At 45.6% G+C, this 24,279-nt stretch overlaps 1 protein-coding gene across 3 annotated transcripts in view; it reads right to left on the minus strand.

Annotated features, from left to right (window-relative positions):
- Positions 1–394: 394 nt before the first annotated feature.
- Positions 395–24,279, minus strand: part of UPF3A (UPF3A regulator of nonsense mediated mRNA decay) — a 508,452-nt gene continuing 484,567 nt past the window's right edge. Inside the window, exon 10 of one of the 3 annotated variants that reach the window (XM_085620493.1) lies at positions 395–1,509. In XM_085620493.1, coding sequence (XP_085476619.1) covers positions 1,442–1,509 — 68 coding nt within the window. In that variant the 3' untranslated portion in view covers positions 395–1,441. The remainder of the gene's footprint in view (positions 1,510–24,279) is intronic. The other 2 variants (XM_085620494.1, XM_085620492.1) reach the window with 2 other exon arrangements.

Raw genomic sequence — 24,279 nt, forward strand, 5'->3', positions numbered from 1 at the left:
TTCCAACGCTTCTGGAGCCTTAACCCCGCACTGACATTACTTCTGGTGTTGTGTGTCCATGCGGTCAGTGTCGTTCAGCCACACGTAGCCCTGTTCAGAGACTCCTATTGAAAAATATTTCAGTTTCAGTCTGAAAGATAGACAAAAGTTTCCTGGGTCTAGCCTTCCATTTGGGGGGAAAAGATCATGTAAGGAATCTGTGAGAACAAGCATCATTCAGAAATGAATTTGATGCAGTCATTGTGCTATCCTAGTTATTGTGTTCGCTCTGAGATTGCATGGCCTTCCTAAAGCAGTGGCATACACCACTCCTTAACATATACTATAACACAATTCATCGTAGTTTAACACAACATTACATAACAAACCTAACATTTATCAGATCACACTCAATAGGAATTCACTATTTATTATAGTTAATGTTGTTCAAGTCTAGATCAAAAAACTTGCTGTCTGGTTACATTCGAAAAAAATCAGTGTAAAAAAATGAATAAACATTAATAGATTTTCCACGATGAGGATGCTCTAGGTTTCGTGCAGGAAAAAAAAATACATATACAGAAACATAAATAGAAGCAATGATCTATCCATCTTCTTTTGTGCCTTCAGACAAAATGTCAACAACATATTCTAAATCTGTAACTATGAAAAAATAGTAACAGTGCAGACACGTTGCAATAGCTATAACATGAAGCAACCTAAAGCATAAAGTATACTCTTTTGTAAACCCACGACCGAATGCGAAGTCATTCATAAAACAAAAACGTACAACTAGATGAACCTAAAAAATGTGTGAAAGAAAAAAGGAAAACAACAGAGGGAATAAATAATAATAAACAAACACTTATTATAATCTCCAGTCATAAAATACTGATCTCCAGTCGCAAAATAATGATGGCACTAATAGCCATATGAATTTGAAAATTATTTAATTATAGCAAGCCACAACTCATTTAAAGGACCTAAAAAGTTAAGTTAATTGAAGACAATTTTATTGCTCTAAGTGCCACACATCTTAACGGGGTGACATTATACATGTTTACGAGAAAATATTTTTTAATTTAGAGTTTTAGTAAAGAGCATGTTTGTTCTAACAAAATATTGCAGACGCGGTACACGGCTCCTACAGAAATGTGCCTCTTCTCAGGTGTGACTGCAGTAATACAAACAAACCTTTCTTTCTTTTTTTCAGATGTCTTTTTTCCTGACTACATATAACATTGTTCTAGAACTTTTCCTATGGCTCGTGTGCCGGTCGTGTTGTGGTGACGTCAAATGTTTACCACACAACAACTTATGTAGCTTTATTTTTGTCAAGTTTGCATTCTTGGTCTATAGACCCGCATTTTCACACTCGTCCAAGTCGCCTCCAACTGAGTTGTCGAACTCTTGCTTCTGATTAGGGGCATCCACCGAGGATTTCTCGCAACAGTCAGATGTGTTACTTGTAAATTCGGTATGGGTGCGACTGCGAACCCCTGGTTGGTATAGCTGCATTGCTGGACGATCCTGCAAAGAAAAAAAAAACATCTTATTATACTTTGATAAAAACCGAATAGCCAAGGAGAAGATTAAAACATTCCAAACCGCAAGCGTTGCTCTTCTTCTCGAGTATTTTATGTCTCACAATTTAAAAATGTTGACCAGTGGGATTCAACTGTTTTTATTACAACATGTTTTTTTTATTGATAGGCCCTTGTCTACTTGCAACATCTTTACGAACCAAGCATTTTGAGTTCAATAAATATACTCCAAAATATGTTCTAAAATTGAGCTACTCAGCGGGTGATTCTTTTAACAACCAATGTAGGGAGATTACTTGGTCCACAATTAAGGTAATGTATAACAATTATTAATTTGGGTACCATTCGATCCCCTTCAGGTTTACACTCATTCATGCAATATGTACTCTACAATTTGAGACCCTAAATACTGTCATTTTAAACTGCGTGCAAAGTGGCAAACGGGTGCCAGTTTTTCTTTGTGCCCATTATGACACTAGCGCCCATTCTGCTCTCACCGCCAATGAAGGATGCTCACTTTTTGCTCAAAATGTAAAAACTGTGATGTGAATGTATGCAAATTGGGTGCGTAATCCATTTGAACATGTTACTCCCACGTAATTTACCACCAGTGAAAATCGATTGCAAAAACATGTCCAATGCAAATATCATGTGTGCCAGGATGGTTTTGTGCCCAATATTAACACCTGAGTCTAAAAGAATCCAGCTATAAACAAACAAAGAAAAGCGGTCTGATGTTTGGGCATAAAGCCCTAAAAAAAAAATCCCTCAAAACATAATCCCCTAAACCCAAACTGTCACAATCCCGTCACTCAAAAGTCCCCTGAGAAAGCCAACGCACCTCATAAAGACAAGAAAATAAATGGATACAGACCAAAGCCCTTGCCAACCTGACCCTAATGGATACATTCTGATCTACACTCAGATTCCTCTTCACATAGCTAATGCCACCTTCTACAAGACAACATGAAGGAAGGCAAGCAACATAAGTAAATCGCTATTCAAGACAGTTAAGCACTGCGCCAACCCCCTCACTGAATCACATATCTCACATTCAATAGACAAATGCAATGCCATCAATCACTTCTCTTGTTTGGAAGGTAAACAAAATCAGGACGCACATCAGCAACATCAAATTGGCAAACACACTCCTCTTGCACAGAGAACTCCCTAACATCTTCAGCACGTTCGAATGCAGCCCCTACAAAGAAGCTGATGGCTTTTCTGCAAAATGGTAGACACACTCTGACCTCCAAAGTAGACACTTCTCTGTCTCTTGTCTGAGTTTAGAGTTGCTCCCCGACAGTCAAGAACTTGCATATGTGTCAAAGGTGATTTGTAGATCTTGACATGATGCACCTGTTCCACGGCGGGAGCTTTCATTATCCAGTCTCTGAGGAAGAATTAGATGTAAATCCTTAGGCTGCATGGATGGACTGCCACTACAGCTATGCATTTTGAAAATACTCTTGGAGCCGCGTTCAGCCTGAAGGGGAGGATTCTATACTGATAGTGACCTTTGCCTAGAATGAGTCTCAGGAATTTTCTGAAATTAGGCATCTTGTAAATCCACCGGCACATCTAATCCCCTTTCATACGTTTTGTAAATATTTGATGTAAAGTCAACCTTCTGAACTTCTGCCTTTCGATGTATTTGTTTCAAGTCCGGTATTGGTTGAAATTCTTTCTTGGGACCAAGATATAGCTGGAATAAACACATTTTCCTTATAGAGATGTAGGAACTGGCTCTATTTCTTATTTTATTTGGAGAAGAAATGTGACTTCCATTCATTAAAAGCACAGTTGTGTTTTTTTAGCACAGGTTTTGTTGGGATTGCAGGAGGGGGGAATCTGAATTGAGGGGTGTAGAATTCTGAATGATCTGTAGTACCCATCCGTCAGTTATTAGTTTTCACTCTGCAAGATGATTGGATCACTCCATCCCATGATAGTGGGTAACAGAGGATAGGTCGTGGAGAGTCATTGTTTTGATTGAAACATCGATTTTCCTGAAGAGAAAATCCATTGATGTTGTTACTCACCTCTTACTCTGCTTGGCCATTGTTAAGTGCACTATTGTTGCTGTCCTTGTGGTTTGCTTCTGGTAGAACCACCAAGGGGTTTGAACCCTCTGTCTCTGTTGTATCGGTGGTCCCAGGAGTCTGCACGGAGATCTATAAAATATTTTCTTTTCCTCCAAACTTTCATCCTCATTCTTCATATGTTTTATCTCACAGTCTGTATGACATCTGAAAAGCACTGAAAAAGTGAACAGGTGGTTCATAATCTTTAATTATGTGTCCAACTTTAAAGATGTCAGATGCAGGCAGGACGCCAGCCAGAGGGAAATGTTGTGGAAAAAGTCTCTGGCAGCTAAATCTGTGGAGTTTATTGCCAGTCTAAATACTTGGTTTATGTCAGAAATTTGCTGAAAAGGCTTGTGACTGGGTACATTGGCCCTACCTGCATCTGGTGCTTACTAGATTTGGACTGGGGGAGAGATTTGGGCATTGGGTGAGCTGTAATTATACCACACCTGAGGCCAAGCTGCGTGTTAACGGTATCTCGTACCACCTCTTTGGGATTTTGCGGGGCACCCGACAGGGGTGTCCCCTGTCTCCTTTATTATTTGCACTCTGTATGGAGCCCTTTTAAGAACGAATTCTCCAACACTGCTTAATCGCAGGGATCCGCATGGGAGACAGGGAGCATAAAATATCTCTCTATGCGGATGATGCTATGCTGATCTTAAAACAACCATTCGCCTCCTTACCCCCCCTTTGCGTGAAATGGAAGATCTTTGTCAAGTGTCTGCTTTTAAGATCAACCTACAGAAAGTGCATGAATATGTCTGACTATCCCCAGGGCCGATCAGATGTGCCTGGGCGACCAATGGAGTGACATATCTGGGACTCCAGAATTTCCCTACGACCGAGCGCACATCCCGGGAGAACTACTCCATCCTCCTTGTCACTGCTAGGGTGGAACTCTTATATGATATGCAAACTTTACCATTGCAACTCCCCGCCCATCGGTTCTGGCTAAATTGCAACAACTCATTGGGGACTTTATGTGGGTTGGGAAGAAAGCCCAGTATGGTCCGTACTCAGACATACCTTGAACAGAAGGATGGTGGTTTGGGAATTCCCCACCTAGAAAGATATTACCAGGTGGGCCAACTACGCTACATGATAAAATGGTATAGACACTCCTGAGAAACATTGGTTAATTATTGACCGTGCTGTCGCCAGGATCCATATCTGGAAGGTTCCCTGGCTACCTAAAAAATACCAGCCTGCTGGGGTGTATATTTCAACAGTCACCAGGGTCACAGTGGGAATGTGGGACAGGGTACAAGAAGTATGACATCTCTCTACGCGCACATCACCCCTGACTCCATTCATTGGCCATCCAGACTTCTCACAGGCAATGGACGGTGATAGCTATATTAAGTGGCAAGAGGCTAACTGTAAAAGAATTGGAGACCTATTTGACGCCGATGGGGTGATGGACTTTGCCCAACTCCGCTCTGGTTATGGCATACCTAGCGAGGCATACTGGCAATACATCGCCATGAGGAACTGGGTCTCGCAGCCCCACATCCGCCACACGCTGGTCACCAACTGACAGATTTTGATAAAAGGTTTATCACCCACCAATCGGAAAAACGCTTGTTGTCGGATATATACTCGTTCCTTCTCACACCTCTACAACACACCAAATCCCCAGCGCAGAGTAGGTGGGAGTCTGAATGTGAGCGTGAATTTTCACCTAAGGAATAGCAGGATATTTTTCACAAAGCTAGGGCTTCTTCATGCAGCACCACAGGCAAAGAAATGTTTCTAAAAATAGCCCACTATTGGTACTACACCCTGATCAAGGTGGCCCGCTGGGAGCCAGGGGGGACTTTTAGTGCTGGCGTTGCTGCAATCAAGAAGGCATACTTACACACATGCTGTGCCAATGCCCGAAGATTCAGCAATTTTGGGTGGCTGTTCTGTTAGATATTGACAACACTTATGACACAGAAATGACTAGATTCCCTAGCTACATATTACTGGGACTGCCCAATGCATTGACCTACCTTTTAAGATCTTGCCGGGGGTGGGCTATCACTTTGGCTCTGGGGGCTGCCAAACAGATCCTGCTGTCCAGCTGGGGTACTGAAAATGTCCAGACTAGACTAGATTGGTTGCATTAATTATGAGAGATTGTCGGTATGGAGAAACTGATGGGGTGTGTTGCACACAAGCTACCACTATGAAATCTTTTGCGACCGAATTTGTCGCAACAACCCCTCTGCCCCACCTCCACACTTTCCTCTCTAATCAGCAGTGCACTGGCCTATCCCAATAAGCCAACTAATAGATAACATGATCTCCTCTTTCAGAGAACAAATAGTGTGTGTGACACTGAGGGCAAAGTGTACAGGACTCAATTTTGCTGTTGTTAAGCAGTGGTGTCTCCTTCACTATAGGTGGAAATGGGTCATCTACCAAATTCTGTCATATGTATGTGCTTTCCATCTGTAGCTATTAAAAGCATATATCTTGCAGTAAAGTAATGTTAGTGCGTACATAATATAGTATGTAGCAATTGTAAGGTTGGCTATCAGAGAATATCTTAGTGGATGCACAGTTTCATGTAAGTCGTGATGTAATGTTCAAGGTTAAGTCAAGAAAATAGGCGTATTTTCTTGATTTTGCTTTATATCTGTCTTTAATTATGCCAATGAAGTTGATATATGTATAGGATGTATATTGAATGATATTATTGCAGATCGCTCTGCGATACATACTCTACTATTTTAGAGTCTGAATAATGTTTTTAATGTGTAGATTGCATGTTTCGCTTGAATAAGCATGATTGCTTTTTTGTATGAGTCTGGTGTTTGATAGGGATTTCGATGATAGGGAGCCAGAAATTGTATTATAAATATGTATTTTTTTAAGAGGTCTGTCTCATGAGAGTGACTATTGTTTCAGTTACACCTTCTCCATGTTTCAGTTTTTAGGGGCCCTTATATGTATAGATTCCATGCAGTGATATGTAAATTACAAGAAAATATAAAGAAGACCGCAGCGGCTGTGTATCTATACAGAACCTTGAACTTGGGGTAAAGGTTGCTAATGAAAAGCCCTGTGGTTCTCTCCCACGTTAAAAGAAGAAAAGAGCTGGTGTAAAATCTTCAAGCTACACTGGAGAAAGTCCTATTGTTCAAAGGCCAAAAATCAATACAAAGAAGCTCTGAGAAATTTCTGCAAACCTTCCAGCAAACCACAGAGAGGGTATTTTTCCTCTCGAATCTCGGCATCCTCAAGTACCTTATAAGAGGTATCAAAAAATGTCCATTCTTTTCTCACTCCTGAGAGGGTAAATAGTAAAATGTGCCCTTCTTGCAAACATTTGATGATTTATCATCTTTTTTATAATATACAATTCAGAAAATGTATGCTACCTTTCCCATAAGCAAAACACCAGAGGTGCTGGTAGACTCGAGAGTAGAACAGTCATCTAGTCTCAAATTTTCCGACAGTTTCAGGCGAAGTTTCGCTGAAAGAGCTTGAGAAATGTAAATCAGGATCTCCAGCAGATCCCTGCACAACTTGGATCTTACAATTATTTGCTTCCATTATCAACCCGTTGCTCAATAAAATACTGAACACCTCCTGAGACTTTGGCTAGTTCCCTTCTCATTGGAAACAAGCTTTTCTCCAGCCCATACTTACGTAGCCTATGGCAGATCCGGCCATCTTGAGTAATTATATGCCTATCTCCTTTCTACCAGCAGCAGCCAAGATTCTGGAAAAATTGGTTAATGGCCAACTCTCCTACTCTCTAGAAGCCAATGGCCAGCTGTACACCTCACAGTCTCGCTTCCAACAAGGTATGAGTACTGAAACTGCCTTGTTGGAAGTGACTGAATATATTAAAGAACATCTGCGATGGTGATTATGGTGGGCCCGTTGGCAGCATTCGATATGGTCTCACATGCCGCCCTTCTGAATAGACTTAGTGGGGCTTGCTTACAAGGTACAGACTTTTCTTGGCTAAAATTGTTTCTAGACAATGGATCCCAGCAGGTTTTTCGTCATCCTCTCTCATCCCACTCTAAGCCTCTTCTATTTAGTGTTCCTCAGGGCTCAGCTCCGAGTCCGAATTTGTTCAATCTTTACCTGGCACCGCTGGCCAAGCTCATTTAGTCCTGGGGTGCGCAGGTGGTGTCTTATGCGGACCACACCCAACTATTATTGTCATTTCAGCAACACTCGGACTCCACCTTCAATAAACTCAAGGAATATGTAAAGGGAGTCGCCGGTTGGATGGACGCCAATTTTCTCATATTGAATTCTAACAAAACTGAGTTCTTTGCTTTGGTTAATTCCACCCACCTCCTCCTAGTCTTTAGTGGCCTGAGGAAATGAATTCACCCCAACCCCTGCTTTCACAGCTAGAAACCTGGAATAGTATATGATTCAAGCCTCGCTTTTTCCACCCGAATAAAACAAGTGTTATCTATCTGGTTCGGCAAACTCAAATCACCAAAGAAGTTTCCTCTTGATTCTGTAGGATACACATAAGACAGTGGTCCACTCATTGGTAGCCTCTCGTTTGGACTATACAAATAGGGGCCGATTCACAGAACTAACTTAAGACAAAATCCTAAACTTACTACTTTTGGTATTCACAGAAGGCATTTAGCTTAACTTAAGTCTGTCTTAAGTCTGTCTTAAGTTTGTCTTAAGTCTTTCTTAAGTCTTTCTTAAGTCTGTCTTAAGTTTGTCTTAAGTCAAATTTAAGACAAAGTTCTAACTTTACTACTACTAAATGTCTTCTGTGAATACCAAAAGTAGTAAGTTAAGGATTTTGGCTTAAGTTAGTTCTGTGAATCGGGCCCAAAGTCTTTATCTGGGCCTTCCTGCCTACAAAATTCAAAGATTTCAAATGGTCCAAAATGCAGCAGCTAGACTGATCCAAAGAATTCTGTACTGGCAGTCTATATCACCTCATCTGAAACAACTTCATTGGCTGCCTGTCAAAAAGTTAAAGCAATTCAAAGCCCTTACTCTTGCATTTAGGGCCATTTCGGGGGAGGGCCTTGCCTACTTGAGAAAGAGGCTTCACTCATACAAGCAATGTCGAGCACTTCGGTCGAACAATCTTATAGTTTTGCAAGTCCCAAAATGTTCTAAAGCCAGACAGGGAGGTAGATCTTTTATGGTTTTGGCATCTAAACTTTGGAATGTGCTCCCATTTAGGCTCCACAGAGCCACCTCTGTTTCAACCTTTCAGAAGGATCGGAAAATATTTTTTTTCAATAAAGATTAGCCTATATTGCATTTATTCATTTTCAGTGATCAATCTCCGCGTTTAACGCTGGGACGATGGATTCAAGGTGTTGATGCCGTTGGCAACATTTTTCCAGTTTGTTTAGTAATTTTTAAAACTGGTTCATAGGAGGATCTAGGTTTCAATGACAGGGCTGTAGATGGAGTAGAAGGCTCAGATTTAGGGTCTGAAGAAGACCTTTTTCTTTTTATCTCACAAGAGGAGACTTGTCAGATTCATGGTGGGTCTTTGTAAAGGCTTTCTTGCTTCTGTGAGGGGCCTCATGGTGAGACCTTCCCTCTTCTTGGAAGTCATTGAAGAAGTAGAACATTCATTACTTTCCTCCTCAGAAACGGTGGCAATTTTAGATTTCAGTTTCTGCAACCATAGTAAAAGTCTTCCCTCACATTCTTAGAGTGTTTTGGTAGAAAAATGTTTGTATATTTTGTATCTCTCACCTTGTGGGATGGATAAAGGCAATAAATACATTCTTTATGAGGATCTTCTGAATGAAATCTTTTCTTACCACAAGTGGCACATGGTCTACAGAGTATTTCTTGGCGAGTTCTGACACACTGGAACAGACATAAATTAATCTGCAAATCACCAAAGCTGAAGAACTGAGAAGAGCTCAGGGAGACTCCCTCACACACAGCGTGTAGTGAAAATCTGAGGGAATTAAGCTTTGATGGAGTGTTCTAAGGGTGCTGTCGCCTGATTTGTCATTGTTCAACTTTGGTCCTTTCTTAAAAAGGACATAGGTAGGCTATTAAGCTGAACCTTACATTACCTCTACAGCCTATTATACTGATAAATACTACTTTGCTATGGTACTATGGCACTCCCACTTAGACGACGGGGAATGAATCAGTCATGTGAATCTATGAAAGATACCCCAATACTGGAGAAATATTCTTACCACAGATTCCTCACCTTATTAATAATCCTCTTCTGCATTCAGACTGTTTTAGGAAATGTTTTCCCCTCAGCAAAGACTCTACATTACCACAAGTTAGTGTGACAAGGCTCCAGTTGCGACTCCGCCGTTGCATGTGATGTCGCCAGCTTGCAATTCCTCTTCACCTAATGAGGTAGAGAGGCAACACACTCTGCAGGCAGCGGCAGGTGGAAGCTGCTATTTCCTTGAGGCATGTGTCACTCACCTCAGGTTGGACTGGTCGAGTTGGCTCAGTTTTTGGCTAAGTGCTATGGGTGTAGCAGTTCCTTCTAACAAAAGGGTGTAAGAAGTTCGTGGAATCACTTCATGAGATCTAGTGAGGTCACTTCAAGTCCCTTGTCAAGATGATTGGTCTCAAGGTCTCCTATGGAGCAGACCATTACAACATGGCGCAACTACTGTTCCTGCCTGCATCATACAAAAGGAGCTATTTTGTGAGATACACTGCTTCGCAATACATTCAAGTTCTTTGACAGTTCCACACTTCTGTAAACTCTGGCAGTTTTCTTCCCATTGCTCTTCCTGATCTGATACCTCTCTCTCCTTATTCCTTGGACCCCGCTTCTGTTAATGAGTTTACTTAACTACACCTGGGATGTTTTTTATGCCATAATGCTTTTTCTTCTAGGGGCTGTGATTTTTTTCTAGTAGTCACCTGCTCTACACATGTCAATCCAATAAGTGAAGGGACAGTGGCTACTGAAAGGAGTCACTAATATCTTGGGCAAGCCAGAAACATGGCCTGAAAGAGTCTTTCTTGTGCAGCTCTTTACAGGTTGCGACTCCTCTGGGTTCTTTGGATCACAATCACAATGGACCCAAATGCGGATATTGCAGCTGCCTTTCAGCAACAAGCTCAAGAGCTCACCTAATTGCATTCTGAGAATGCATTATTGAAGCAGGCCATAAATTGCAAGATACCAAGAGAACAGTTTTTAAAGTAAGTAGAATTGGGCAACTGGGCATCCGCTTGAATGGAGACACCGCTGGGAAAGTCATAACAGGGTTCAATTCTGTAAAACAAAAAAACTGAGTGGAAAGGAACAAGTTAGGCAAACTTTTACAAAATGAAAGGTGGGCCGCTATAAGGAACAATCTGCACATGCAAATTGGCTTCTAATATCATGTCCAAGAACCCATACTGCCTGATTGCTTGTATAATTGACAGTAGTGGTGATATCAGACAGAATAAGATCATTGCCCCCCTCGGAGGGGCAGGTGGAAGGCCGCCATTGTAGAAAAGTAAACTTTTTGCCATGGTTACCCCTGACAATATTTGCCTAACTCTGATGCATCTTTGACTGAGTGTGCACTGGGTTCCTCCTAACCAGGTTCATAGTGTCTGTGTTCTTTCCGAAAACTTTACCTTTGTTTCCACAATTGGCACACCTCTTGCTCACATATGAGTCCCTTGTAAAAGGTATCAGTGGTTTCAAGGGCCTTGTGGCCATAGAGGGCCTCTAAGAGCTGCAGCATGTATTATGCCGCCCTAAGAGACCCCTCATCAAACACAGACATACTGCCACAGCAGCCTGCGTGTCTTGGTACAGATAAAAGTGAAGAGTTGACCTGGCACAAATCCCTATGTGCCAGGCCTACCAGCACTGAAAGAGGCATAGGTAAGTTACCCCTACAGCATGCCTTACAGCCCTAAGGCAGGGCGCACTACGCCTCATGTAAGGGCATAACTGCATGAGCAGATATGCCCCTATAGTGTCTAAGTCTATTCTTAGACATTGTAAGTGCACAATATAGTCACACCGAGTACATGGGTTGGGACATTGTGACCACGATTTCCACAGCTCCATGATGGCTTAACTGAATTCCAAGATGCTTGGTACCAAACATCTCAGCTTAATAAACCTACACTGATCCCATGTTGGTGCCCCCTGAAATCCTATCAACTTACTAGAGTGTGCATTACTGGTCCCAACCAACCTGCTACCTCTAGACATGTTTCTGACCCCATGAGGTGGAAGTCTTTTGCTCTGGTGGGTCGGAAACAAAGCCTGCTCTGAGTGGAGGTGCTTCACACCTACCCCCAAACAGGAACAGCATTGAAAGGCGGTGACCCTCAAAGGCATCCCGTCTTTTGTTATGCTGACCAGGGCATCTCCAGCTAGTGGAGATGCCCACCCCCCTGGCCAAGTCCCATTTTGGAGGCAAGGTTGGCGAGAAAATTAGTAAGCAAGAGAGGTGTGTCCCCTCTCAGCCAGGGCCACCCCTAAGGTGCCTTGAGCTGAAGTAATCCACTCCTTTCATAATCCTCCATATTGCTTTGGAGGACTCTAGCCAATGGAATGGACACACAAAGGGTGTAGGTACCCTAAAGGTAAGTAGCTACTAACTTCTGACTCCTGTAATGCCCGTAAAATTTGTATTTAGCGGCACCCCTGAACCTTAATCCTCAGATTGCCAACGACCTACAAAGAAGAGGACAGAGAAGAGCTGATCCCTGCAAGACAAGAAGCTCCACTACTGACTTGGCCCCAGCCCTGCCAGCCTGTCTGTGAACTTTGAACTTTGCAAGCTTCCATGACTCATCCCGCTGACCAGCGACCTCCAAAACCCTGGGAGGACTGCCTTCCTTCCATAAAGACTCCTGATCTCCCGTGGATAGCGGAAAAAAGAAACCCAAACTTCAAAGACCAAAGCTCTGCCTGCGAAACCACAAAACCAACTATCTCTGCACTTGACGCCCGCGGCCCAAATCTCAGTGGCCCACCGGTCTAGCAAAGATTTGTCAGTGTTTCTGAGCAAGAATCCAGTGTGGACTGACTCCTGCCAGTCTCCACGTCTACGCCTGCAGCCTCTGCACGAAGACCCCCCAACTTCGACTCACTCCAGTAAGCTGTTTTCCGACGCCAAAGGACACCCTTGCACCCGGAGCTTTTGGGCCTTGGGGAGATCAACCGATGATGTCCTGACGCACCAGCCCATCCCAACTTACTTGGGCAGCTGTAGGTCTCCTTCCATCGGCCTCCTGGTGTGAGCCTGCAGCCTTTTTCCGACTTCGAGATTCCTCATTGGTTTACACTAAAAGCCCAACTCTGCGTTGCCACTAGAGGTGCAAGTTTGGTGCTGCCTTGTGTTTCCCCTGTGCTTACCTTAACCCCTGAAGACCAGGTACCAAACCGCTCTTCTTACCTGTAAGTAGTACCACTTTGATTGCCCCCTTTCTCCATTGGATAACATTGGCACCAGATAAGGAGTTTGACCTCTGCACCTGACCGCCCCAGTGCCGCTGGCAGTGCAGTTTTGTCACTTACCTGAACCTTACTTGGTCCTGATTCTTCATCCAGAAGCTCAATATCGTAAATCATTAATAACCTGCCTATTGCTGATTGTGTTTACTCCCACAGGATAACATAGTATGGTTGAAAAATGCAATGTGTCTAATTTTTACAGTGAAAAGCATTGATATTGCAAAACGTATTTACATGCATCAAAGTATCTTTGGTTCTATAAAATAAATATACCAAGAGTCTTATTTTTACAAACCATTGGTTTCAGATTTACTCATTGAGTGAGTGTCTCATTTATTGCCTGCGCATGTACAATAAATGCGTAGCACTGCCTTCTGATAAGCCCAGTTGCTCGCCCACACCACCACAAAAGAGAGCATTAGTATTATCTACTTGCGCCTCTGTAACGCCTCTGGGTATTCAATGGACAGCGAGGAGGAATCTGTAACCTGCAGAGAGCTGACTTGCTGACCCTCAGACGTTTAGTGGGGTCCATCCACCAGTGCAGATCCTGATGCACCAACTGAAGATCTGCACCTGTGCCAAGACACTTACTTGGTGTTAAAGGCACTACTTCCTCAGACACCACTGGAGGGCTCTCATTTGCTACTTGGTGTGAGGCACAAATAGGATGTATGTGAACATGAGTCCCTGCAGGCAGATGTCCTTCAGGATAGGGTTCCAAGCGTGGGTCAGACAAATCTGAATCAAATATCTGTAAACTTCTGAAGAGGAGGAAAGGCCTTTATAACGGATGTGTTGAATACTACCAAAATAAAGGTCAGGTTTGAGCGGGACTATTCCTATTGAAGCAGATTTAACTGACTTGTATACAGCCGGGTCCATTCTAATTTGGCAAGTTGGGCAAAAGAATGATGGGTTCGAATGTTACCCCAAGCGATTGCCAGTGGTTATACTTATTGCAAGCATTGATTTCATCAACTTTTGTGTGTTTGATGTAACACCTGAAGTGGTAATTGGTATGCCCAGATGTGGGCCCCGGGCTCACTATGTCACTGGAACCAAGCTGCACCCCAATGAAGAGCCCCAATCATGGTGAAACTGGTCTTGAGTTACTTGAGTTGTTGTTCTGGGAGGACCTGGGCTGGCAGTTTGGGATGGAGTGTTCCTATTGGGGCAGGGCAAGATTGATTGCATATGAATGCATCGTAACTGAGGGAATAGCACTCTACAATGCATGTGTTTACAATGCATGCCATTACAACGACTTGCTGTAGAGGGTGCTGGAGTTTGGAATAGTATAATGTAATATTCAAACTCCAGTCTGTGCAACAGTAGGGAAGGTGTTGGATTGAAAATCCAACAAATCCAACACCTTCTGCCCCCTGCAGCAAGTCCTTGTAACGACTTGCATTGTAATGACATGCCATGTAACAACGCATCGTTGTAAAGGCATTATGACGTAATGCTTGCGTTGTAATGGATTTCTCCCAACTGAGGTGAGGCAGTAGGCAAAAGAACGAAAGCCGGGAATGCTAACCCATACAGTGGTTACAGTTATTGCAAGCATTCCTCCTATTACCTTTAGTGTGTTTCCTGGTAAAGCCCATGTCATGGAGAAGAATCTTCGTCTGCTGGAGATGTCCGTGGACCAGCTTTGGGGGCGCCGTTTTCACAGGTTGCCTTATAATTACGGGAATACATGGACCGCTGACCACAGCTAAGCTGACATTAACTGCAGCACCTTTATAAAGACAGATCTGTCATCAGTCTGCACGGGAGAGCCACAAACTGAAAGTTTTGGGACTCCATCCTCAACCTCAAGTTGCTCATGTGAACAGAGAGAATTGCAGGTGTCCTGGAGGTCCAGGGACACTAACCAATACCAAAGCTCAAGTGCTACAAACTTGGCTCAGGGGCATAATCTTGAAGTTCACTTTCGGATGAACAGGTTCAGAAGGTGGTCAGTATAGGTTTCAGGAATCGGTCCTTCTTGGAGACCATGAAATAAAAGTAGAGAGTAAAATTGTGCTTCCCTCTCTCTCAGAAGCACCACTTCTATGGCCTCTTTGTCCAGTAAGGCAACTACGTCTGCATGAGGCATGAGCTGGAGAGCATGCTCTAAAAAAAGGGAGCATAGCAGTCCGTAGTCACCTGCCACTGAGTCACAACATGGGAGACCCAACCCTCACCAACCCATACCCACAGCCCCTTCGGAAAGCAATGTCATGAGAGCAAGAAGGCAGAGGGTTTTGGGATAGCAGAGATTTCAGGGAAGGATAGGGATTAGATGGGGGCGCTAGAGGGCGCCAGACCGACATGGCCGCACTTTCGTGAGGCTCTCGCCGGCCGGGCGACTAATCCATCCTTCAGCACATCAGCAGGTGTGAAAACAAACATTTGAGAGGCACTACTGGCGCAGGGAGCTGGCTGGCACACTCGCTGAAGGTTTGGGGCTGAGCTACCCTATCGATCCTGAGAACGAGGCGTCTCCATCTGCCTGCGGACGCGGATTCAGACGATCCCGATCGTGCTGAGTGGCGTGCGCGAGCACGCGAGGTCGGGGCTTCGCCAGGGCCGTCAGGCCGCACGGCCCGTGCGGCGGAGGCGGAAGCAGCGGGGAGGCGGCTGTGACCCACGGAGCTTCGTAGGCGACCTGCAGTGAGCGGACAACTTGGTGAGGAGAGGTGGAGGAGGCTGTGGGGGGCCACTCGCACCCTGGACTCGTAAATCTTGGGGGAAGACGGCGGGACTCCCGTGCTACCGTCCAACTGACACACCACACGAGGGGCGGAAGCGGTGGTGCCGGCAGCAACATTGGCCTGGCAGCGTCCGTCGGGGCTCAGCCCCCTCCACATTGGTACTGATTTGGAGTCATCCTTGGCGGGCCTGATCGGCGGATCTCCCCCCCTTTGACCACCGGGGGTGAGAGGCCTGGCAACTTGGAGACGTTGGCGGTGGAGGTCCCCCCCTGGTCTTTTCTCGTGTAGAGCCCCGACCTCTTTAGGGTTCGGCTGGAGCTCTGGTTGTGCCACGTGCTGCTCCCCGTTGTCGGTGGAATTGCTAGCCCTGCTGGTGGCGGAGGGGCGCCAGGTCTGCCCCTGGGTGCTGGGGCGCCCCCCCTCCCTTCCCTCGCCAACATGGGGAAGACGGATACTAGACAGTCCAAACTCCCCTTTGAATCCCAAAAGAAAAAACCTCAAGCCCCGCCGGCGGAGGAGGGCGAATCTGATGGGGGAGACAGCACTGAAAAAGACTGGCAGGCACTTTTGCTCAGTATGAAAACGAGTCTCACCTCCATTGACTCTAAACTTGACAACATGTCCAAACGCCTGGACTCTGTGGTGCATCGATTAGATCAACAGGTGGTCCGGGTGAAGGAGGCGGAGCAGAGGGTTTCGGATCTTGAAGATGGGATGTCGGCAACTACTACCAAGGTTACACAGATGGAAAAACTTTTAAAAGTGATCGCAGATAAGAATGAAGATTTAGAAGCGCGGTCGCGTCGAAACAATGTGCGCCTTATTGGCCTGGCAGAGTCCACCAATGTGGGCAGAATGGAGACCTTCATTGAAAAGTTGCTGGCTGATCTGTTTGGCCTGGGGGCTTTCTCTCAACAGCTAGTGGTGGAGCGGGCGCACCGCTCTCTTGGTCCCCGGCCTGTTCCCGGGGCACCCCCCAGGCCTATCATCATCCGATATACGGTCTCCTGAGGCGGAAGCCGGGAGCTAGGCACTTGTAATTCTTACTTTTAAATTTGTATTTGCTCTTGTTTTTAACTCCTGTGCACGCGCTCACTTACTTATATTGCGCCGACTGCACCGCCTTTCTAGCAGGCTCACGGACTCACAGCAAGTCCCAGCAGCAGAGCAGGGACAGTCAGGGAACGCCTTCGTGCCCCCGGGGTCCCGGATCACGTGACCACCAGGGAGGGCAAAGGTCAGGGTTAGTGCTCCAGGCGGTGTGACAGCCTGACACTATATAAACCAGTCATGTGCCGGCCGCGCGCAGCGGGCGCGCCGCTTGCACGCCGAAGGCGCGCCAAAGGTAAGCCCGTCTGCGCCCGTCCGCGCCTTGGCCGCACCTAGCACTTATGACCCCTCTCTGTTTCACAGTCCGGGCAGTCGGCCCCGTATCTGTTACTCTAGTGATATGCTGAGAAAGCTCAATAATTTAGGGCACACCCCAGCATGTCGTCGCATCATGCCACATCACACTGCTTGCCAAGCACACCTGCGTTGTCAAGATTGTCACATTTCCCTTCCCCTGCTCATCCCTTATAAACTACTGGTCTCTCCTCCTCATGCTCTTCCCACCACAGAAGTGACTACTACATCACCGCTGAAGTGTCTCCTGCTTAACACCAGATCGTTAGTTAAGCACAGCACCGAATGTGCCCTGCTTATCGACCAGAGTGACACTGACATTGCTTTTCTGACCGAATCCTGGACTGATAGCGCTTCCGGGCCTGACCTTATTGCCGCCTCGCCCCCAGGCTATAATCATCTAACGCTTAATCGCCCACTCAGAAGGGGTGGAGGCTTAGCAATTATTTATCGCTCCCACTTGAAGGTCACTACGACTGACACCTCATCCCCGGAATGCGAAGCTCTGGACTTTCAAATTCAGTTTTCACATAAACACGTGTTTAAAGGCTCGCTTTTATATAGACCTCCAGGCCCCAAGTCTAAATTCCTTCTCTATTTAGGGAAGGCACTGGAACACGATATTAATAATGCCAATACCACCATTCTTGGTGACTTCAATTTCCATCTGGAAGCCATCTCAGATCCGGATACGGCCCAACTTCTTAGCCTCATGGACTGCGCCGAACTCTCCCAGGTAGTGCAGGGTCCTACACACAAGGCAGGCCACACTCTGGATGGCATTTTTACTAATAATTCTAATCTGACCTTTTCCAGTTGTCTCCCACTTACCTGGTCAGATCATCAGGTTGTACTCTTCCAGCTTGCCTGTCCCAATTCCACAAATCCAAATCCCACTCGTCATACCGCTTTTGTTAGGAAATGGAATAAAATCCATGAGTACGATGCTATATCTACCCTTATTGCTACCTTCCCCTCCCTTTCACCAGATCCCAATACAGCTGTGGCGTCTTACCACGGCTGGATCAAGCAAGCAGGAGACAAACTCACACCTCTTACCAAAATCCGTTGTACTAGAAGCTCTCCCACGGCGCCCTGGTACAATGCTGTTCTCAAAAACAAGAAGCTTGAGTATAAGAAATTGGAGCGCCAATGGCTTCGGCATTACATCATGGAGGACAAATGCAGCTATAGAGCCTCCATTTCTCAATACAAACTTCTACTCCACACTTCTAAACAACAATACTTTGCGGATAGGATCACTAAATCTAAAAATTCATCTAAAGAACTGTTTCAGATTGTATCTTCTCATCATCATCATAGTCTTTATTCGAAAGTTCAAATTCATAAAAGACACAAGTATCACAAAGTTACAATTCATTAAAAACACAAAAATAAATGTAACAGGATCATAAAAGACATCATATAATAAATATTAAAATGGGTATTAAAAAAGGATTAAACAGTAAGGCAGACGACTAGATGATAGAATATCATATAAAATAAGGGGAGTTAAAACAGTAAAAGTATTCCATAACTCTATTACACAAAGCTCAATTAAGAATGACAGAGAGGGCGTAACAATTTGTTCCTTAGATACCATGCCCAGCCCAGATATTTGGCAAGACCAATGGAAATAATTGGTAGGGTATTAGTACGTAAAATCCTCAAGGCCACAATACTACTCCTAGTGCCCAGAGCCCTACACAATGGAGACAGCCAAATGCGTCTTGGGACAATATAAGCGTGGCATACAAACAAGAAATGACCAATCGATTCAGGCTGTGTGCCACATACAGGGCATGCATCATTACCAGCATTTGACCAGCTACTAGTCAGTGACCTGAGTGGCAAGGAACCTATTCGTAGCTGAAAATATAATTTCCTGTCACTAGGTTTGGTAATCAGGTCCCAGTAAATTTCTAGGGCTGGAGTAATTTTTGTCACTAAGAACCAATTAGTCATCCAGGAGCTATTGACTTGGCTCCAGATCTTAAAATCAATATGTTCCCAATACAGCATTTTCAAGGAGCTCTTAGAAGGGAATGTCATTGTCAGTGGATCACTCCACAGCCCCACCAAGCCCAGGTCAACCAAGGCAGCACGTATCTTCCTAAGCCAGCCAATCTTGTGAGAAGTGTCAGACTTGATAACATCCAAGAGTCCCCTGGCGTAGGAGGAGAGCTCCGGGGTAGACCACAACCTCCGCCAGTATAAAACAGGACGGAGGTTAGCTAATTCCAGGATAGCTCTCTTACCTAAATCATATCTTAAGGGGACCAATGGTGTACTCTGCGGTAGACCTGTAATACTGCGTAGGAATTTATTTTCGACTACCGTTAGGGATCTCAAGGAGTCGAAACCCCATAGTTCTGCCCCATACAAGACAGAGCTTAAAGCCTTTGCCTCATAGACTTGAAGGACAGGTTTAATTGGCTTAGTAAAGGAGGTTTTAAACTCCTTGAGTAAAACCCCAGTAGTCTGCTGTAACTTCAAGGAGGACATCATGACATGCTTATTCCACTTATTATCATTGGATATGTGCATACCAAGATATATAAAGCTGTTAACCTCCTCTAGTGGCTGGGCATTCATGAAGAACTTCCTTACTCTGTAACTAGGAGGTGGGTTAAAAACCATAAGTTTGGTTTTCGATACATTTACTTCTAATCCATGGGCTAAACAAAAATCATCAAAAACGGACAAAGCTTTTTGCAAACCATTTGGTGTTTTTGACACAATAAGAGTGTCATCCGCAAACATCAGTATCTTCTCTTTCAACGCCCCCTCCTTCCCCGGTTGTGGCAAGCCAAGAACTCTGTGAGGACATAGCCGAGTTTTTCTTTAATAAAGTTAGCCACATCTTCAATTCCTTTCCCCCCCTCATTAATGATATATCTGTACCAGTCTCCCTTAGCTCTACTTTTTCAGCAGCTGCTGAATCAAACAGCCCTACACTTATGTCCTTTGCCCCCATGACCACCACAGAAATTATGAAACTTATCATTAATGCCAAGTCTGGCTCCCCTCTGGACCCCAGTCCTGTTGCCTTTGTTAAATTGGCTCTTCAGCCAACTGCCGTTGCCCTCACGGCTATTTTCAATAACTGCTTACAAACTGGTATCTTTCCATCAATATGGAAAATAGCATCCATAGTTCCCCTTCTAAAGAAACCCTCGCTTGACCCAGGCAATTCCAACAATTTTAGGCCAATTTCCCGTCTTCCCCTACCGGCAAAAATACTGGAGAAGGCCATTAACAGCCAATTGAGCACCTTCTTGGGCACGAACAATCTCCTTGACCCCACTCAATATGGCTTTCGAAGTGCTCACAGTACAGAAACGGCCCTGCTAAAATCAACTGAAGAAATTAAAGCCTCCTTAGACCAGGGTGGTCACGCAGCACTTATCATGCTTGACCTCTCTGCAGCCTTCGACACCGTGAATCATGACACTCTTATTGCTAGACTGCATGAGATCGGTGTCGGAGGCTCAGCATTGGAGTTGCTCTCATCCTTTTTAGCGGGGAGAGTAAGCTCAGTTGCCCTGGGAAAATTTACGTCTAAGCCATTTAGGCTTCCTTGTGGGGTGCCACAGGGCTCCTCCATCAGCCCCACGTTGTTTAACGTTTATGTGACCTCACTTGCCCCACTGATCAAGTCATTTGGTTTCTCCCTTACGTCATATGCAGACGATACACAGATCGTGGTTTCCCTCTCACCCCACAATGTTGCTTCTGCCCCCTTCGCTTCAAGGAGTGCATCGCGGCGGTAGGCTCCTGGATGGCTGATAACAGTCTTAAGTTGAACACTGATAAGACTGAGGTTGTTGTCTTTGGCAACAACCCGGTTTTCTGGAATCCATCTTGGTGGCCAGATAACATGGGCTTACTACCAGAACCTACATCCAAAGTAAAAAATTTAGGCATTTATCTCGATGATAAATTGTCTTTTAAGGACCAAATCAATACCATTGTTTCTTCCACCTCCCATCTGCTTAGGACTTGCAGGAAATTGCTTCCCTACCTCCCCAAATCCTGCCAACAGATGGTCATTACATCTCTTGTTATGCCTAAATTGGATTATTGTAACAGCATTTATCTAAACTTACAAGAAGGCCTGTTAGGGAAGTTACAGCGGGTCCAGAATACAGCAGCAAGACTCCTGACCCAGACTCCCAAATTTGCGCCCATTAAGGATAAAATCAAAGATCTTCATTGGCTCCCGGTCAGGCGCAGAATTCAATTCAAATCTCTGTGCATAGTCCACAGAGCTCTATATAAACTGGGCCCACAACACCTTCAACAAAACATCACTTGGTATTCCCCTGCTAGATCTCTACGCTCTTCTGAAGCCAAATTGGCTATGGTCCCTTTCATTCGTAAGGCTACTTGGGGCGGCAAGCGCTTCACCTTTGCGGCCCCCAAACTGTGGAATGATTTACCCCTTCGTTTAAGATCGATTGATAATCATCTTATGTTCCGGAAGGCCCTCAAAACCTGGCTTTTTACTCTCTAGCGCTCCATTGTTGTTCCCTCACGGATTCTGTATTGACAAGCGCCAGGACACCTTCGGGTAGCAGCCGCGCTATATAAATTAAATTAACATTAACATTAACATTAACATTTCTAAACTACAGAGACCGAGACACCTTACCGCGACTTGCCCGTGAAAAACAACCTGTTCAGTTCGAGAATGTCACGCTCTCCTTTTATCCGGACTTCACGCAATCGGTACAGAATGCGCAACGCAAGTTTGTGGCAGTCAAGAAGAAGCTCCTTCAGAGTGGTATTCAATACTCCATGGTCTACCCGGCCAAGTTGCGTGTGACTCATCAGGGCAAACAACATTTGTTTCAAGACCCAGCGCATGTGGAACACTTTTTGAAAGATAATAAGCGACCCCCTGACCATCCTAGAACCCCCCGGGGGCGGGAGCGGTCCCGCTCGCCTACCTCGGCACTGGACTGATCGAGGGCGGCGCTCTCTGTTTGACTATACTACATGTTTGGTACCATGACCTGATCCATTTATAGGCATTTCCTGATCTGTTAGGCTAAGTTCGCTATACACACTGGTACTGGACGCTCATTGCGGAGCCGGAGCGCTTCAATATTCTCAGGGTTTTCACCTTGCCCTGGCAACTTGTCGCCCTGGCGCTTTCTCCCCCAATCCCGTTCTTACCGTTAGTTGTGATGACTGATGGGTGGCGGGTGTGAGATCAGGGGGAGATAGTAGGCAGGTCTGGACCCCGTGTGTCCCCCAGTACGGGAGTGCCCCGCCAGAGTTATGATGTGTTTGGTTTTTTGGTTTGAGAGGGGGGGGTACATACCCGGCATGATTGGGATGTCGGCGTGGGTGGGGGGGGGGTTATTCTCGGGAATTTGGTTTTGTATTTATGTAAGATGTAAGGGAGCCTGATACAGAGCATAGTCTCAAAATGTTATCGGCCATGATCCAGACAGAGGTAACAGGCCGGATGGTTGACGATGCTTTTTCTGACCAGACGCAATCAGGGTGTGCAAATGAGCCCCGTCAGTCACACTAATATTGGCTCGGGGGGAATGATCACTACTATCTCCTGGAACATGAGGGGATTGGGCGACCCCAGGAAGCGTCAACAGATAGTGCAGGCGTTGGACAGGCTGGGTGCACACATAGTGTTTTTACAGGAGACCCACATGGACCCATTGCGCCGTACTAGCTTCGCTTCAAGATGGGCAGCGCAATCGGTCTTTGCGCCCTATTCCTCTTACGCTAGGGGTACCGCTATACTGATAACATGACATATCCCCTACACTCCCCTGGGTGAGGCGATTGACCGGGAAGGGCGATACTGTTTAATGTGGGGCAGGATTGGCAATGAGACCATCCCCTTGGCCTCCTCTTATGGGCCTAATTATGATGACCCTAGCAGTTTTATCGCTCTCTGGAACAAGATAAAAGATATAGGATCCACACACATGATATGGGGAGGGGACTTTAATGCAGTTCTCAATCCAGTTATGGACAGATCGAACCCATCTGCACACCACTACACCAACACGTACAAATATTTGAGGGACATATGCGACAATCAGGATGTCGTGGACACCTGGCGGCACCTGCACCCGTTGTTGACTGAGGGCACACACTGGAATACAGCGCACGCATCATGGGCTAGGCTGGACTACATCTTAATCTCTCGGGGCCTGGCCCCGGCACTGTCAGGGGCACAACATATCGGCCGCACGTTTTCAGATCACTCCCCAGTACTGGCAAAGTTCCGGTTCCTGGACGTGGTGGGGAGACCGCCTGCATGGAGACTACAGCCCAACATTTTACTTGATGAACTTTTTCGTTCAGAGCTGGGGCACGACATTGAGGAATTCCTTTTACACAATAGGGGATCGGTGGAGTGCATGGCAACTGGGAGGCGTTGAAGGTAACGATTCGGGGCGTTTGCATTTCCAAGGGCTCGGGGGTGCTGAGGGCAAGGCGCGGCACACTACAGAAATTGGAGGTCACACTTCATAATTTAGAGAAACGTCCGGACTTCGCCACTAATACCGTTGCACAGTTTCAGTATAGGGAGGCGCTGACTGACTACAAATCCACAGCCGATAGGGAGGCTAACTTCCGCAGTAAATATTTCAAAGCTAGGGCGTATGGAGAGGGTGAGCTCCCCGGCAGGTCCCTGGCAGGGGTTATTAGACCCCCACGCCACTCTAACTTCATCACTGAGTTGGAGGGAGAAGGAGGAGTAATCCTGCGCGACACTCAGTCGATCCTAGCCGCTTTCACCACACACTATGCGTCATTATATACCACCACCAGAGTGGGGACTTTGGAGATGGATGACTACATGAGTGAGCTTACCCTGGGCTGGCTGCCGGACAATCAGCGGGAGTTTCTGGCAGCGCCCTTTGAACTGGATGAAATTAGAGAAGCCATAGGGCAGATGGCATCTGGAAAAGCGCCAGGGTTGGATGGGCTTCCTATAGACTTTTACAAGGCCTATGTGGACATTCTAGCGCCAGTGCTAAAGGAGGTCTTCCACGAGGCCCATGAATCTGGTGTTCTCCCACCTTCGATGCAGGAGGCCTTAATCACCTCATTGCTCAAACCCGGAAAGTCCCCGACGAGATGCGATTCATATCGGCCCCTCTCCTTGATCAATT

Source organism: Triturus cristatus, chromosome 8, assembly GCF_964204655.1.
Source record: "Triturus cristatus chromosome 8, aTriCri1.1, whole genome shotgun sequence".
Taxonomy (NCBI): Eukaryota; Metazoa; Chordata; class Amphibia; order Caudata; family Salamandridae; genus Triturus; species Triturus cristatus.